Genomic DNA, 19,274 nt, shown 5'->3' on the forward strand with positions numbered 1-19,274 from the left:
GATGAATTGAGTAAGGTGGAACAAAGCCCTTATAATTCTGTCCAGAAGGCAGAATTATATGCCATTCTTATGGTGCTAAGGGATTTTAAAGAACCTCTTAATATAGTTACAGATTCACAATAGGACAGATTCAGACCACTAAATGAATCACACTGTTAGATGAATGTACGTAGGCTTGGGAGAGAGAAGAAAAAGAATATATAAAATAAAGTTAATGTTAAAAAAAAAGGTAAAGTCTTTAAACAGACAGAATAAAGTAAAGTGATAGAGTAAAAATAAGCCACGCAATAAATGGAAAATTCACAGAGAGTCTGGATTATGTACATTGTGTTTTCTTTAAAATTTTTGACTGTAAGTACAGAGAGACATTTCATTATATGGGCTGCCAAGTGGAACCAGAACGGATATCATGAGGGTATGATTTCAGAATTTGGGTCTAAGGATATGATGCTTTGGAGAGAGTCTTCTTTTATTTTCACAGAAGATGAGACCCTGTTCATTTCTTCAATTCTGATTTGGTATGATGGACCACGTCCTTCTGAAGGGTTGCTGTGAACATCTTCAGAAAATTGCTTTGCTCAACTGCCAACTGAGATGACCCTGGCACACAGGTTATACCATGAAAGACCTAATTAACGACGCCCCCATTCAGCAGGAAGCAGTTTGGACAGAAAAAACTGCGCCCATGTTCCCAAAATATTGTTTATAAACGTTCTTTTACATTTAAAGGGGGATATGATATAGATATGAATAATTTGCATTAGTATAGATTTTGCTTTATTGATAGAGATTTACGGTCAATTTTGTTATATGTATAAATGTTTCTGATGTAACTTTTACTTGATAACTGTTTTGTTATATGTATTTTTGCTATGTTAAAGTTAAAGCCTTTTTTTGTTTAAACCGAAAAAGGGGAAATGATGGAGGAAGGTCATTGGTTAAATTAAAAGAAACTGCTTGGCTCTCATTGGTTAGGAGATAGGTGGGAGGAGTAAACAGAACAAAATGCTGGGAGGAAGAGGAAGTGAGGTCAGACTCGACAGCTCTCCTCTCCAGAGCAGACACCTCAGAGGGAGACGCCATGCTACCTGCTCCAGGGAAGACGCACGCTATGAAGCTCCGACCCAGGATGGACTTAGGCTAGAATCTTCCCGGTAAGACCGGTGCTATACAGATGATAAGAAATGGGCTAGTCCAGGTGGGAGAGTTAGCCTAGAAGATGCTAGGTAGAAATGAGCCAAGCAGTGTTTAAATGAATACAGTGTCCGTGTAATTATTTCGGGCAGGCGGCTGGGTGTTGGGGACGCAGCCCCACCGCCGCGCTCCATATTACTACAGAGAAATGTGTAAAATAGTTGAAGAGATACCTCTATACAAAAATAGGAAGTTGTATTTTATGTAAGAACAAGTTACATGCAAGAAAGCATGGCACAAAGGCATAGTAGATAAGAATCAAAATATAGAAGGATTTGACAACTAAATGCTTCATAAATTTTACAAGGTAAGCTTTTATGATAGGCGAAACACAAAATAGGCATTTTGCTTATAATTTACTCTTAAAGTCAACATCTTTGTATATACAGTTTATGTTGAGCTACCAATGTTGTATTTTTTGGAAGCATGATGAAAATATATTGTATGTGAAAATGTTTTTAAATAAAAAATTTATGTGATGCAATAAAGGAAATTGTCATCTTTTGTTCTCAATTAGGAAAAGAGCTTTAGGGGAAGGAGAAAACACTGGCATACATAGAATCACAATGTGTGTACAGTCAAAAGACAAAAGTAGAAAATGTATTTTTTAAATCTGAAGGAATTTCTGGAGAATCTCAGTAACCATCATGCTTTAATACACTCACAGTGTCTCTTAATTTCTTCATCAGGCATGTTCTTACTTTACACTTAATAATATTTATGTTCTATTTATAGAACACGATATACTTTTGTAAAAATACCAAAATTGGTTAAAAACTGAAATGCAAGTATTAAACCAAACTTAAACCATAGCATCACTAGTAGATAAAGAAAGACACATGAAGACAGCTATTTGAAATTCAAATGAAAACTAATTATTAGATATGACACCAAAAGTACATGTGTTCTTTTTCTCTTTGGGTGTCTGCCATCCAACTCCTAAATAAATACACAATAATTTATTTTACTTATTTTATTCCCAGACTTATCTTGACTTGTTTCTGGACAGCTTGTCTAACTTAAATTAGCCAGTCTCTCTTTTTCTATGTTTTGCATCTGGACCTTTTACCTTTCTTTATTCTATATGGCTATCTTCTCTTCTTACTCTGTGGTTGATTGTGTGGCTGGGTAGCTGGCCCCTGGCATCCTCCTCTTCTACTCCTTTTCTTGCTCCTCTCTCCTCCTCTTTCAAGCCTAGATCTCTCCTATTTTTTCTCTGCCTGGCAAGCAAGCATAATTCTCTCTTCTGCCTAGCTATTGGCCATTAAGCACTTTATTAGACCAATTAGGTGTTTTAGAAGTCAAAGTAACACAGCTTTACAGCATTAAACAAATGCAGTATAAAATAATACAACACATCTTTGTATCATTAAACAAACATTCCACAGCATAAACAAATGTAATGCCTCTTAAATTAATTTTCTGTAAGAAGTACAGGCTAAAGGCTAAAGAAAAACAAATAAGTTTGTTCAGCATGACATTTTTTTGTACCTAAGAATCAAAGTAGTAAAAGGCATCAAAGGGGAATGTAAGGAATTCCTGCAGGCCTGTTATGAGATAGGGCTTTATTCTTGAAAATATTAAATGTTATCAGCATACTCATGCAATAGAATAACTTAAAATATGTGCTTTTTCAAGATGTGCTTTACCCACAAAAGGTAAACTGGTACAAGCACTAAAGTGTACTTGACATTAAAAACATTGGAGGAAAATAACTGTCTGAGAAGAGTAAAGTCTGTCGTGTACACGAAAGGAAAATAGCTTCCCATCATTTTAGCTATAGAATTCAATATTTATTGATAAAATAATGTCTATAATTATTTCATTAGTATTTAAATTTACAGGGAACTATGCAAGTTTCCTTTCATTGAGTACAATTAAAATATTTTGAGATTCACCCATGTTACAAAGGATACCACTGAGTCATTTTATTCAGAGTATTCTTGTTTTTATTTAGTGGTTTTAGGTAGTTTTACAAATGACTTATATAACAATGTAAATGAAGAAATATGGGTAAAATAGATTCTGATATTGACCTCACACTGTATAAAATATCAAAAATAATGGTCATGGCAAAGCAAAACTTCATTGAGTTTTACAATGTTAGATGTTACAGCTATGATTATGGTGCTAATGGGTGGCCACCCAATATAGCTCAAATGCAAAATAAGTGTTTGTCATAGGCAAGTAGGTGGCAATAGGAAAAATTTTACTCAATTTCCTTCCCACTCTTCTTCATCTTTATCATCCTGTTTTTGCATTATCGGTTCATAATTTTTTAATATGCTTGGTATAGGAGTATTAACAGAGTTGTAATTCCATCCTTTCTTCATAAAAAATTTCTTTAGTATGATTGGCATATCATAGCCCTTGTGTACAATGAAATCCTTAAAGGCAATTGTCCCATAGAGATTTTCAAGTACATCTGGTTTGCAAAAGCTTCTACCTTGAATCTCAAGGAAACCCTTATGGTCATTTATAGGCTCTTTACTAGGTAGTGCTTTTAACTGCTTGGGTTTCTGACATGATAACCCATCTTTTAACTTCTCCTTGGTGGATGTACAACAATCGTGTGATTTTTGGAGTTTCATCTCAAATATTTTTGCCTCTTTGGAGAATCTAATGACTTTTTCTTTGCTTAACCCTCTGAAGTACTTGAGCTTGGAAGGAAGAGGACACATATTCTTGTCTGAGGATTCCTCACATGTTGGCTGATAAGCATTGTCCATGGTAAATTGTTGCACCACATCCAAGTTTTCCAGTGTGTCATCCAATTCATAGATATAATCACCTCCTCTTTGTGTGTATCTATAATTAAGAGAGTCAAGCAAATTTTGATTTGTGGATGTGTTACCAGGAAGAAAATTTCTTTGACATGACTGGAATTTCTCAGGAGTTTCTTGGTTGAAATTTCTGTGAAGGTATTTCCCATGTTTGCTGTTCTTATTTGAGTTCCTTTGATTTTCTAAGTGAGGTGACTTATTCAGATTCCAATCACGTTTTGGAATCTGCAGCAAATTGATGAAGTTGTCTTCAACATCATCTTCCATCTGAGACAAATGATCGCGCTTGTGTTGGTTCCTTCTACTTCCTTGCTGATCCACTGACATTGAATAAATCAGTCCCAAGTCCTGGGGCAGCTTTCTCTGGTTCTTATTGGTGGCATTATTGGGTGCTTCATCAGAAATTCTGGGGAGAATGGTACCCTGGATTGTTCCTGACAGTATCTCTTCACGTGACTCATAGTCTCTAGTAAAGTCTTCGAGCTTTGCTTGAGAAAACAGCTGGTGATGGCCCTCAACGAAAGGAGGAAATGTCATTTGCTCCTTTTTGTGCTTCAAGACATGCTTGTATCTGGGTACCTGACCAGACTGATTCTCTGGCAGCCTCTGGTCCCCCATGGCATATCTGGCTCTGAGACCACCACTCCAGAATGAGTTCTTGTTTCCGAGGATGCTTGGTTGCTAGGAAACTTTACATTCTACTTTGATGAGCAAGATGGAGTGCCTACGCCCCACTTCCTCCAATTCTATTCTACACCACATGATCACAATACCCACTACTGATAGACTAGACTTTTAAACCCACCAGAAGTTTAGGATAATTTTAATTCTTCCACACATTCCTAGCATATGGTATGGTTACATCTTTTAATTTGAGAACATATTGGTTCAGTGGTATCTCATTATGGTTTTCATTTGCCTTTTTATGTAGCCAATAATATTGAACATGTCCATATACTGGACATTGTTGTCATTCATAATTTTTCACTGGCTAAGTATATGTTCAGTTTTTTTAAGCTCTTTAGTTTGTAGTGATTGTAAGATATATTTCACTGAATTTTAATAGTTGTTTGTGTTCTGGATTAAATTGCTTCATCCAATATATCATTTGTAAAATTTCTTCTTCCTCCATCATTTGTCTTTGATTAAATTCCATTCAGCTAGTTTGTGTTTTAATTAAGTATAGTTTTAAAATGCATTACAGAATTTTTCCTTTGCAAAGTTAATGTGTTTTAGTTTTTGTGCAGTTTTCATTTCTAGGTTTTGTTCAATCATCTATTAAAATTTAATGTTTTGGATCATGAAGATTAATGTATCTTAATTTTTTTGCTTATGGTTAGATAATATTGAGAAAGTTTTTGTGGCAAAGGGTAAGTTTTTATTCACTGAATCTATTTTTTAATTTTTCTGAAACCCAATTTTCTGTATTTACTTTCTGATACTATAATTTATTTTTACTATTTCTAGCAAGCAATTCTACTGTGTTGCTTCCTATAGATTTACAGCTTTGAAACAGGTCTCTTAATTTATCCACCTGTGGTTATTCTTTCCAAAGTTTTTGTTGCTGTTGTTTCTGTTGGAACCTTTGGATTTCTGTGAGACTTTTCAGCACTGTTTAATGGCTACAAATGATCTCATTTTGATTTTGATGAGGGTTCTGTGTATTAGATAAGAGTAAATGATATGTTAACTGTTTTGGATCTTCTGGCCTATGAAATAGGTATATATCTATTAATGTATATATTTTTCTACTTTTGTTAAAAGTATTTTATCATTTTTGGCACATGTCTATCACTTATTTTCCCTCTAGCTTTTCCTTAAATATTTCACATCTTTGGTACAATGAGTTTTATTGAGAATGTGTTTGGATGGAGGGAAAAGGTGTTCCACTTAAGCTCATGATTGCTTGTCATAAACTTTTCCTGTGTGTGGGAATAACATGCCATCATCCAACTGTACAGCTGAAACAGGTTTGAAAACCCTTACATAGCTTAAGCTGGCCTCAACCAATGCAACCTCCTGCTCCAGCTTCCTGAATAGTAAGTTTCACAATGTGTAGGTTGTATATGTTTTATCTGTAATAAACTTTGTGCTAATTGCTTGTAGTGCTTTAAGCAGGTGGTTCCACTGCTTTTTTGACTTTTAGTGGTTTGGGTGGGTAGTCTGATGATATTCTTCATTTTGTTTCCTTTTTATCAAAGCTGTGTTCTTCTCTGGTTGGCCAGCCATGTGGATACCATGATATCTGTCATTTATACATTTTTTGTATCAAGTTACTTATCTGATTATCTTTAACTTAGTGCTAGCATGGGTATCTACCTCTATTGTTCTCTCTTGATTATTTTTTTGGGGGGAGTTTGCTTTGTATTTCAAGGCAGGGATTCTCTGTGTATCAGTCCTGGATGTACTGGACCTCGCTTTGTAGACCAGGTTGGACTACAAATATCCACCTGCCTCTGCTTCCCTAATGCTGAAATTAAAGGCATGCACTGCTAATTCCCATATTGAACGTTTTGCAGAAAGATGGTATACTAAGATATTTGTAGACCTCTTTATTTACTTAATCAATGTTCTGTTTTAATAAGGATCAATTTCTGATGCCTGATAACCAGATGTTGCAAAATATTGTCCTATGAATCACCCCCATTATTGTTATCTGCAAAAACAAATCTAGTCTGTTTTATTTGATTGTGCTTAGAAAATGAATGGCAATTTACATTTATTAGTCTATTACCACTAATTCAGTGAAGTTTCTTTGAAGTGACTAAAGTAACATCATCCTGTTCAGACTTCATTTTGTATTTTTCTTAAGCAAGTCTCAGTCCCAAACCCCCAATCCCCAATGGTCATGTCTACCTTGACAGAACATTGATTTTGATGGCTTTGACCATGGTCCAAATGAATTAACCAAAATAATTAAAGTAAATTTAAATATCTAAAAAAGACATGAATAAAAAATAATCGGTATGCTTGTTGTATTTAAAATATTACTAAGCTCTGTCAGGAAAAAAAATATTTCAAGGTAACTCTGATCCTTTTCTAACTTTGAATAAAATGATAGTGTTATGGTTCCTGTCACACAACATTATGGCTGGCACTTCCAGGTTCCAGGGCCATGCATGCACCGACAAGCACTCAGGCAAAGTACATAGCCACCTAAGATCCTTAGGCCCTACATGTCCTACATGTAGCATGGTCACATCACATACGTATGACACAACTAGGTAAGCCCTTGTTCACATGTGCTACGCAGCCTTTAAAAGCATGCACGCTGCCTCCATGCTCTTTCCCTGAATCAACTTTCTCAGGCCTGCATGCACATATCTTTCTCTTTAATAAACTCTTAAGCTGGGTTCCAGTTGTATCTTTTGTGATCCTTTCTCGCTTGCACATGGTCATTTTATTGGTGCCATGAGACTCTGTAGACTCTTCCACCCCTCTTCTGGGACCCAGACCCTGGACCAGGTTTCTCCACAGCAACCCTCATTCCATCTGCCTGGTCGCTGACCTCTATGCACAGCAATGGCTTTGATTGGTGAGTTTTTCCTTTCCAGTCAGCTTAATCATTTCTCCAAACCTGAGAACTTGACTGTTGAGCTCCCAGCAGTCCTCAACCACAACCTTCAATATTATGGTTGAACCCTTTACTGACATTCACCCCTGGTTGCTTCCCATAGCTATGAACATGACTGGACCACCCAGGGTTGTCCTCCAGCTCACTTGGATAGCCTCTAGCTAGACTCTATTATGAACCACCACCCTAGCATGAAGATGTCCAGCTACTGGCCTTGGGGTTTGTGTTGTTTTCACCATTTTCACATTTTCAGCTATGGGAAACAAACCCTCAAAACTATCAGTCCAACCTCCCCACCCCCTGGGATATCTTTTAGAAACCCTAAAACCCCAGACTTTAATTTCTTACTTACAGTTTCCCACTCTTCTTTATCCTTGAAAAAAAAAAGTCCAAGTACCCTTTAGATAATAACCTAAAGTTGCTGCCTAACACATCTTTGATCCTGATATTCTGAGGGAGCTTTCTAACTATTGTCAAGGCATAGGCAAATTAAAGGAGTTTCCTTGTATCTAAGCCTTTTACTATCTAAGCTCTAAGTCTAAGCCCTCTGTCCTTACAAGCTGTGTACCTGCTCACATGTTCCTAGCTATGCCATCTAAGACAGAGGAACACCCCACTTCTGCCCTGAACCCTGCTAACAAACCCCCACCTTTCCGACCTCAGCAGACAGCTACTTCTACCTCTTCAGCTCCCTCCTGCCCCCCCCCCCCCCAACTACTCTGTCAGTTCCACTGGATCCTTCCTCCTCTCTGGTGTCATTTCACAGCAGCTGCCCAGCTCTAGCACCCACTTTTACCCCTCCTATCATGTGCTCGCATGCTGCAAAGGAACCCAACCCTGACCAAGCCAAGCCAGCTAAAGTTCTACTGTTGTAAGAAGTGCTAGTGTTGATAAGACTGGTCAGGGTACATGTTTCTTTCTCGCTCTCAGAACTCTCCCACATAGAACAAAAACTGGGTTCTTATACATCTAATTCTACCTTTTTCCTAAAGCAATTCCAATATATTGCCCAATCTTATAATCTCACTTTTCATGATATTTATATAATCTTTCTCTAATTTATATATTTATATAATCCTATGTCCTGAGGAGTGCAGGTGAGTTTGGGAGAAGGTCAGAGGACATGCAGATGAGGTTCACCAACCTAATGCAGAACACCCCCTGGGGGCAGAGGTGGTCCCCAGGTGGTAACAAGACTGGGTTTATAACACCTCAGGTAATATTTTAGCTAGAAAGCAGTTTTGACTTGCCTTCTTGTGGGTCTCCATAAGGCTTCACTAAGGCCGGTAACCATGATAAACTCTTAGAGGTTATACAATGAAAAATCTATCTGCATTTAAATGCCTCACTGAAACTTAATATACTAACCTAGATCCAGAGACCACAGAAGGCAGACAGTTACTCATGACTTATTTTTTTTTCTCAGAGCTACCCTGACATTAGGGCTAAACTTAGGAATTTGGAGAAAGGCCCCTTGACCCTATAGACAGAAGTCTTAGAATTGGCTTTTAAGGTGTACCATGCAAGAAATGATAAAATCCACAATCATAACTGTCAAGTGCTAGCCACGGCCACCCAACCAGCCAAGGTAACAGACTTATCTGTCCTTGCTGTCCATACTGATCCTTTGCCACCCAGGGCTTGAGAACTGCTAGGCCTGTGTTTCAAATGTGGTAAAACTGGGTACTGGGTCCAGACATGTCCTAATTCTCATATTGGTCCCATGAGACCATGTCCAAAGTGCCATAGGGAAGGGCATTGGGCAGTTGATTGCCCTCATTCACATCATGGCATGGAGACATCAAACCCAGAAAATTCCCAAATCAGCCTTCTAAATCTGGCCATGGACTACCGAGGCTGCCCAGGCTCTTTTGACCTGACCACAACTATCATCTGTAATAGGCAGCCATGGGTAAATTTCACAGTATCAGGATAGTCCATCTCCTTTCTCTTGAACACCGGAGCCACATAGTCAATACTGAGAGAGTTCTGGGGTCCTGCCTCTCCTTCTAGTTTCCCTATTGTTGGGGTAGGAATGCACCAGGCCAAAGGATCCCTTCCAGGAACTGACTAGAAGCTTGATTTTATTCATATAACCAACATTAGATGAGTTAAATATCTCTTGGTTTTGGTGGACACCATATCTGAGTGGATCGAAGCGTTCCCCACCACTAACAAGAAGGCCCAGTTTCTGATGTTCTTCTTTGAGAAATTAACCCCCAGATTGGAATCCCAGCTCTTCTTCAGTCAGATAATGGTCCAGAGTTTACCTCCCAGATCTCTCAAACTTTTTCTAAGGCTCTTAACATTCTCTGCCATTTTCATATCCCGTACCACCCTCAGTCCTCAGGGAAGGTAGAATGAACTAACCATTCCTTTAAAAATGTTCTTGTTAAGATGTTACAGGAGCTTCACCTTTACAAGGTAAAACTTCTACCTCTGGATCTTCTCAGGCTCCAGGCTCTCCCCCAAATCCCCCTTTCCATTTGCCCTTTGAACTCATATATGGGTGGCTGATTTTGAAACCTAGCCTCTCACCTAAACCTCAGCCCTCCCTGATCACCTGCTTACACAACTGCTGTTTCAACTTTGCTCCCTATTATGGGATTTTACTGACTACTCACTACCTCAACCCTGCCTATCTCCAATTAAAATTGGAGATCCTCTTGTCCCCTCTCAGAACAATGCCCCTCACCCCTCTCCCCTAAATGACAGGGCCCCTTTAAAATAATTCTTATAACTCCACAACTGTCAAACTTGAAGGTCTCCCTCATGGGATTGACCTGTCTCATCTCAAACCTTTTACTTTTCCATTTCAGGACCCCTCCCTATATACAGTAACTCAAACAGGGCTCTGATCCCCTAAGTTCCAGAGGATACCAAGATCAGCTATTTTTTCTCCAGTGCCAGAAGAATAAAGTCTCATTACCATACTCAGCTCTCCTGTTCCAAACTCCATATGCTCTCCTTTCTAATTGTCCCTTTTCCTCTTTCTCCTATCTGCTTTACCAATTTCTCTGTATGTCCAATGTGATACTTAAATTTCCAGTTAACAATTCAGCTGTTGTTACAGAGGCAATCATTAAACACAGAGCTGGAAGCACAAAGACTGTCAGAGGCCCACGTGGTATAGGAGGTCCTTCTGTATTTGCGTTGCTTTTATTGGTTGAATAAAGAAACTGCCTTAGCCTTTTGATAGGGCAGAACTTAGATAGGCAGGGAAGACAGCACTGAACGCTGGAAAGAAGGGCAGAGAGGCAGGTGCCATGGTTCTCCTGCCCAAGACGGATGCTGGTTAGACCCATCTTGGTAGGCCACAGTCAAGTAGCGATACACATTAATGGAGATGGGTTAAATCAAGATGTGAGAGTTAGCCAATAGGAGGCTAGAGATAATGAGCGAGGCAGTAATTTAATTAATAGAGTTTCTGTGTGATTATTTCAGGTGTAAGCTAGCCAGGTGGGATGGAATAAAGGGGCCCCGGGCACCCTTCAACACCCAGGAGGTAAGAAACAATAACAAGTTTTGGGATATTCACAACCCTAAACTCCAAAGGGAAACTCATGAAATGGACTTTATCATGATACTGGCTGCAGCAGTGTCTCCTGGATGTAAAGGTAATACTGTAGTGCTAAAGAAAACAAGTGCCTTAAGATTTGCTTCAGGTAAAACATTAATAGGTCTAATAATTCCCCTTCTCTTCCCTCCTCTTCCACTATCTTCTATTCCAACACTATACTACTGTAACCATAAGCTTTTAATATGTCTAAAATTTATCTCTTTTTAAACATTTTCATAAGCTCCAGGGAGCCAAATTGGACAGACATGAACAGACTAGCCTCACCCAAGAATAAATATTATTCAATTCTTCCATTATCATTCCTGGTCTCGGGAGCCCCTGGGAAACTCCCTCATCTACCTTGGAAACCCAGGGAAACCCTCCTCCACCTTCTATCTTGGGACTCTTCTCCCTCAGTCAACAGGATCTAATTTTTTTTCTAAACAGAATCTTCTGTCTTATTAGCATCTTGCTAGGTCAAAGCTGCCAGCCATCCAGTTCCACAGAGTCCGGGAAACATGGAAGTAACCAGCTACCCCAGGACATGATTTAGCACCCCAACTCTCTGATGCTGATAAAGCCAGCAGGAAGAAGTCCCGAAAGATGTGAGCTCCATTCTCACCCATTGGAGACCCCCAAACCCTCATTATTTTTTTTAATAATAAACAAAATGGTGGAATGTTATGGTTCCTGCCACACAGTGTTGTGGCTGGTACTTCTGCGTTCCAGGGCCATGCATGTGCTGACAAGTGCTCACGCAATCTAAATAGCTATCTAGGGTCCTTAGGCCCTATGGAACTTATATACAGCATGGTCACGTCACCTATGTATGACCCAGCTATGTAAGTCCTTGTGCATATGCATGACCTCCTTTATCTATGTATGACATAGCTACATAAAATCCTGTGTGCATGCACTAGGCAGCCTTTAAAAGTTTCACGTTCTCTCCTGCACCAACTTTCTCAGGTCTGCGTGCACAAATTTTTCTCTTTAATAAGCTCTTAAAGTGGGTTCCATTGTGTGTTTTGTGATCTGTTCTCTCACACCAGGTAATTTCACATGATCTTTATGGGTTTTGCTTTTAAAACCTCTGTATTGCTCCCTAAGCTTAGACATCAAGAGACTGATTTTTCAGAGACACGAGCCCACTCTATCTGTCCATCAATGAAAATAACTTAAAACTTTTAATTGATATAAACAGCATGGTTGTCCATAACTGTTTGGTTTAATCTTAATAAATGCCCCTTCACCAATACAAGAAACTCCAATCAAATCAGATTAGACCGAATTAAAATGCCTGTGTTTAATAAATGTGGCACTCTCGGGTGGACCGAGATAGTATGTGGGGAGAAAAGCCTACGCAAACTCAAAAATAAATATTCCTTTAACCAGAATGAGCCTAATACCCTGTGGGAGTGGTCATGACCCTCCCCAGGGGAGGGGTCAGCACTTGGCAGGCTGGAAGTTGGAGTCTGGACTGGGGCAACACCAGGGCCAGGGGCTTCCAATCATCTCAGACTTCTGGGTATAGGAATGTTAGATGGCTGGGGTGATGTGCCCAACTTAATATTACAATTACTATCTCACTTGCATTATATCATTGGTGGTTCCAGAGAGATCTCACACTTCATGGGAATCGTCTTTTTTCCTAGTCTTCTTAGCCAGGGAGAGAAAGATTGTAGGGGAGGCACTTCCTGATAAATGTTTCAAGGTCCCACTCCTCTCACTTAGTCTGGAGATGTCTGGAATGACAGGTGTTTTCCAGAGCATAAAAACCAATCAAGTCCTTCTGACACTCCTAAGAAGGTAAATCTGTGTATCTGAATACATAAATAAATAAATAGTAAATAAATAAATACTAAAGCTGGTTCTGATTTCTGATTCTTGTTGAGGAGGATGAGCCCCAAAATGATAGGCCATTTCTGGTGAGTCTTCTTCTTCTCAATAAGGGAGGTATTAAAGACCCTCTTCATGGTGTGGAAAGAAAATTCCAATGAGATGCTCTTCCCCAGTCTTTCCATACTAAGTTGGAACACCAGTAGTGAGGGACCCTGCATTCTGCTTATGCCTTTTCTGAGATATTTGGTTTAGATTTTGCTTGAATAAATGGGCAGTCAAATATGTGAATGACTAAATAAATGCTGGGAAAGTTTGGCCAGAGAGTTAATTTGAATGTTTTGATTCTGTAGCTGGTGTTTTTATATTATCACGTCCCCTAAAAGGGGAGCTTAGTATGATTGAGATTTTGTTGGTTTTTCTGGATTCTGGTACTGTTGTGAGTCACAAACATTATACAGTAAAAGTACAGCTGACAGATCACTAGACAAACTCATCGGAGTATTGAGAAATTACAGAGCTTTGGGAACACCTGTCTTTTGTATAGTCACTGTCAATTCTGTAGAAATCTTGCAAAGCCATGGCTTTTCCCCTTCCATAATGGTTTCATCACAAAATATTCTAGCAGTGCATAAATCACTCTAAACATAACTTTCCCCATACTGGCAGCTGTGTGATCTTTTCCCACATTGTGCGGCCTTGGTCTGAAAGCATTTACTCAGCCAAAAATTTGTTGCCTTTACCCCTAAAATATACAGGAAAAAGCTTAGGCTGCTTAACCAAACCCAAAGAAAAGAATTCTTTCTCACCTGGATGTCAACAGGCACCCTGTCATGGCTGAAAGAGGCAGTCTCTAAAGAAATTCCCTTTAATTCAGCTAGCTTTTGTTTTGGCCTCTGCTGATTGCCATTGTTACCACAAAGCTATGTTCCCAGTGGAAGTACTCAGAGAATACAACAGTACTGCTACATTTTTCCCTTCTCTTTTTCTATGCAATTATTAATCACAAACTTCTAGTTTAACTAGTCACACTTAAGAAAGTAGTTAGCACACAAAATCCCCTTTTTTCTCTTCTTAGAATTTTGTACTGATTTAATCCTCCCGGTGTCTACAGGGGAGCTTCACAGCCATGCCCCCTATGAGACATAAGGCAACTGCCCTATCTGCCTTACCTGTCTTGTTAGCCCTAAGAAATGCATGTTATTTAATCAACGAATTGTTAATTATTTCTGTGTGGGATTGGGAAGAACACCAAAAGGGAACAGCAAATGGAGAACAGCAAAAATCATCCAGGGGAACATCGAGAGAACATAGAAATAATCAATAAAACATGATAAAAAATTACGTGAGCTAATATGTTTGCCTCAGATATTTTTAGTCAGTTTTTGCCTGATATAGTGAGCCTTCTGAATCCTGAGAGGTTTAAGGGGGCACCCCAACATAAACCTCAGTATGTCAATGTGTGGCACCCTCTCTACACCATTGTTCGTTTGTCTCTTTAAAAAAAAATCTTCTCACATATATTACATCTCAACCCTAGATTCCCCTCTCTCCTTTTCTTCCAGTCTATCATCCCTCCCCTCTCCCCCATATCCTTCCTCCCTCTGTCTTTCCTCAGAACCAGGCCTCGCAGGAATATTAGCCAAACATGGCATAATAAACTACTATAAGATCAGACACATACCATCACATCAAGGCTGTTCAAGGCAACCCAGTAGGAGGAAAAGTGTCCCGTAAGTAGACAAAAGAGTCACTGACCACCCCAGCTCCCACTTTTAGAAATCCAAAATGATGCCAAGCTACTAAACCATAACACAAATGCAAACGTCCTAGGTTAGACTCCCTGATCTCTGTGAGCCTCCCAGAATCCAGGTCTATTGATTTTGTGGGCTGTATTCTTGTGGTGTCCCTGACCACTCTGATTCCTCCACAGAACTTCCCGAACTCCACCTAATGTTTGACTGTGGGATTCTGCATTTGCTCCTGTTAGTTGGTCACTTAATGCTTAAAATTTCTCTGGTAATTTTTTTGAAGATTCTTTTAGGCTTTGGTCCCAGAACACTCTGTAGGCAGGACAAATTATCGGTCAAAAGTTTTGTGGATAGGTTAGTGTCCCGATCCTTCCAATTGCAACCTTGTTTGGTTACAGAAAATGACCTATTTAGGCTTCATGCACCCCATTACTAGGAGTCTTTGGGTTACTTAATCAAAGACACCAACATAAAACCAGATACACTGAACCTGATAGAAGAGAGATTGGGGAAAAGCTTTGAAAACATTGGCACAAGAGACAACTTCTTGAACAGAATACCAATTATACAGACATTAAGATTGACAATTAATAAATGGGACCTCATGACACTGAAATCCTTCTGTAAGGAAAAAGACACCATCAATTGGACAGAAAAGCAGCCTAAAAATTGAAAACATTTTCACCAAGTCTCTACCTGACAGAGGACTAATATCTAGAAAATATAAAAAACTCAAGAAAAGGCGGTGACTGGCGGTGTCGCCTCCCTGGCGGCGCGCCGGGAGGGAGGAGCGCGCGGAGTGGCCGGGTGGGGGAGGTGGACTCCAGTGTCCTGGTGGCGGCAGCAGGCGGCCAAAGGAGAGGATTTGAGGCCGGTGCGGAGGGCGGGGGCCGGCCGCTGCTTCCCCGCGCCGGGTTGTGTCGCCTCCGTCGCCTAGGCGATTGGGGGCTTCTGTGGGGCGGTGCGCGCGGTGGTGGCGGCGGTGGGGCGCAGCGCGGTTTTGTCTGGTCCTGCGGTGCGGAGCGGCTGGCGCGGTGGCCCGGGAGGCCCCCTTCTGCTTCCCGCAGGACGCCCGGCCAAAGGCGGGCATCTGCGGAGGCTCGGCCGGTCTGTGACCCTGAAGGGAAGGGCAAGGGACACGGCGACGTGGAGGGAGAGCAGTTTGTTTTTATGGTGGATTACATTGACGAATTTTCGTATATTGAACCATCCCTGCATCTCTGGGAGGAATCCTACTTAATCATGTTCCAGAGAACTGCTGGTTTAGATTTTAGCTCTTGACGATTTGGGAAAGCAGTGAAGGATGCTTAGACTACTTAACATTCAAATTACCCTCCGGTTTATCATCTTTAGAAGACTAGACTTCTGGATGTCTAATCTACTGCATCTCTATTGAATTAAACCATGACAATGAAACCTATAGCCCTGGCCATCATTTATGAACTCTAATTACATTGATTCGTACCATTTGAAACTTCCTCAGGGAATGAAAAATGACATCGGCAGTGGTTGACAGTGAAGGTTCTGTTCTGGAGCTTTCCAGCAATGGAGTAGAAAATCAAGAGGGAGGTGACAAGGTCCCTGAATTTCCAGCAGTGATTGTGGAGCCAGTGCCCAGTGCAAGATTAGAGCAGGGCTACGCTGCCCAGGTTCTGGTGTATGACGATGAGACTTACATGATGCAGGATGTGGCGGAAGAACAAGAAGTTGAGACCGAGAATTCGGAAACACTGGAAGCATCAATTCATAGCACTAATGCACACTGTACAGATAAGACAATTGAAGCTGCCGAGGCCTTGCTTCATATGGAATCTCCTACCTGCTTGAGGGATTCAAGAAGTCCTGAGTTCATCCATGCTGCAATGAGGCCAGATGTCATTGCAGAGACTGTAGTGGAGGTGTCGACGGAAGAGTCTGAACCAATGGATGCCTCACCTATTCCCACTTCACCAGATAGCCACGAACCAACGAAAAAGAAAAAAGTTGGCCGTAAACCAAAGACCCAGCAGTCACCAGTTTCCAATGGGTCTCCTGAGTTAGGAATCAAGAAGAAAGCCAGAAAAGGAAAAGGAAACACAACTTATCTGTGGGAGTTTCTTTTAGATCTACTTCAAGATAAAAATACTTGTCCCAGGTATGTTAAGTGGACTCAGAGAGAAAAGGGCATATTCAAACTCGTGGACTCGAAGGCAGTCTCGAAGCTTTGGGGAAAGCACAAAAACAAACCAGATATGAACTATGAAACTATGGGGCGAGCTTTGAGATACTACTACCAAAGGGGGATTCTCGCAAAGGTTGAAGGAAAGAGGCTTGTGTATCAGTTCAAGGACATGCCCAAAAATATAGTGGTTATTGATGACGACAAGACCAAAGCCTGCAATGAAGACCTGGCAGCAGCCGCTGATGAGAAGTCCCTAGAGCAAGTATCACTGTCTGCAGAAAGTCTCCTGAAAGCAGCAACTTCTGTTCGCAGTGGGAAAAACTCATCCATAAACTGCTCCAGAGCAGAGAAGGGTGTGGCTAGAGTTGTGAATATCACTTCCCCTGCTCATGACACTTCATCCAGGTCTCCTACCACCACAGCATCTGTGACAGCAGCTCCAAGGACAGTTCGTGTGGCAATGCAAGTTCCTGTGGTGATGACATCACTGGGTCAAAAGATTTCAACTGTGGCAGTTCAGTCAGTCAATGCAGGCGCACCATTAATAACCAGCACCAGTCCGACCACAGCCACCTCTCTAAAAGTAGTCATTCAGACGATCCCGACTGTGATGCCAGCCTCTACTGAAAATGGAGACAAAATCACCATGCAGCCTGCCAAAATTATCACCATCCCTGCTACACAGCTTGCACAGTGTCAATTGCAGACAAAGTCAAATCTGACTGGGTCAGGAAGCATCAACATTGTGGGAACCCCCTTGGCTGTGAGAGCACTTACCCCTGTGTCACTAGCCCACGGTACTCCTGTAATGAGACTATCTGTGCCTGCGCAGCAGGCTTCTGGACAGACTCCTCCTCGAGTTATCAGTGTGGTCATAAAAGGGCCAGAGGTTAAATCAGAAACAGTGGCAAAAAAGCAGGAACATGATGTGAAAACTTTCCAGCTGGTAGAAGAAAAGGGAGCAGATGGGAATAAGACAGTAACCCATGTAGTGGTTGTCAGTGCGCCTTCTGCTATTGCCCTTCCTGTGACTATGAAAACCGAAGGACTAGTGACGTGTGAGAAATAAGCGAGCTCTGCCGTGGCCTGCAGACTGTTAGTGTTGTACTGACAAACATTGGCAAGGGAAGACATCAAGAAAAGCCAGAGGAGGACTTCAGACAATTGTGCATAGAAGAAAGCAATCAGACTTATTGGAATAGTTACCTGTCCCATGTTTCAGTGGGAAGTGAACTACACATTGAGATGCTGACAGAAAACTGCCTCTTAAAGTAGGAACAACTGAACCCTCAATAAGCAAACAGACTGAAAGGGACCAAGCAGCCCACTACAATAGCAAGTTACACTAAGAGTTGGAACACTAACACCTGTAAGAGGTTACATAGTTTTCAGTGGGGCGGGTTGGGATGGGTGATCTCATTGTTACATATAGCAATTTTTGATGCATTTTTATATGCATACCAGCAATTATTACTGTGTTTGCACAGTACTCACTTAACTGGTGCTATATGAAGTCTACTAATATAGGTATTCTAGAATGTGAACTGAGTGGATCCAAAAGCTCCAAGAGAGGGTAACAAAAAGATGTAGTGCGTTTCTTGTTTTATTTTTTGTTTTTGAATATATATATCATATAGCTTAACCTGTTTTAAAACAAAGGCCTTAGACTAATTTTTGGTTTTCTTCCTTGAAATAAGCTAATGGCTTGTTTGTGTAAAGCTTTTTTTATTAAAGGAAAAAATTTTAAAAATCTTGTACCTAGCACAGTATTGTTATAGAATTTACATGTAACATTTTATATGGTAGTTTAAGTCTGTTGGTTTCTTAATTGTGAAGAAATTTGCTGTAACATACCTGCATCACTCAAGTCGGCCCTGGCATCTTGCAGACACATCAGCATCAGTTCTCGTGTGGTTTGGAAATTCAGGCTCAGCATGAACTCGTCAGGTAGCTCTAATATCTGCTGTTTGTTTTCTTTCTCATTCTTGTTCCTTCTTTCCTCCTTTTTTTCTTTTTTCGTTGATTTTTAAGAGGGAAAGTACCAGTGTTCAGATTTGAACTATGATAGTTTTTATATTCAACATTTGAAGTATATTCTATTTTGTTGTACTCTTGTTTCAAAGTGTATTCAAGTAGGTTTTCTGAAATATAAAAGTGAAATTTTTAAAAAAACTCAAGAAACTAGACATCAAAATTCCAAATAATCCCATTAAAAATGAAATACAGATATAAAAGGAATTTTCAGCAGAGACATCTCAAATAGCTGAGAAACAAAGAAATGTTCAACATCCTTAGTCATCAGTGAAATGCAAATCAAAACAACTCTGAGATTCCATCTTACACTTGTCAGAATTTCTAAGATCAAAAACACAAGTGACAGCTTATGCTGGCAAGGATGTGGATCAAGGGGAACACT

The 19,274-nt window shown here is 40.3% G+C and overlaps 1 protein-coding gene and 1 pseudogene across 1 annotated transcript; one reads left to right on the forward strand and one right to left on the reverse strand.

Moving 5' to 3' along the window:
* Positions 1-3,407: 3,407 nt before the first annotated feature.
* Positions 3,408-4,595, reverse strand: LOC142840483 (putative protein FAM47D). Its single transcript, XM_075956978.1, has one exon. It carries the CDS (start codon positions 4,593-4,595, stop codon positions 3,408-3,410), a length of 1,188 nt encoding a protein of 395 aa, XP_075813093.1.
* An 11,069-nt stretch (positions 4,596-15,664) lies between these two features.
* On the forward strand, positions 15,665-18,335 carry LOC142841310 (ETS-related transcription factor Elf-2 pseudogene; annotated as a pseudogene).
* The last annotated feature ends 939 nt before the right edge of the window (positions 18,336-19,274 follow it).

Source organism: Microtus pennsylvanicus, chromosome X, assembly GCF_037038515.1.
Source record: "Microtus pennsylvanicus isolate mMicPen1 chromosome X, mMicPen1.hap1, whole genome shotgun sequence".
Taxonomy (NCBI): domain Eukaryota; kingdom Metazoa; phylum Chordata; class Mammalia; order Rodentia; family Cricetidae; genus Microtus; species Microtus pennsylvanicus.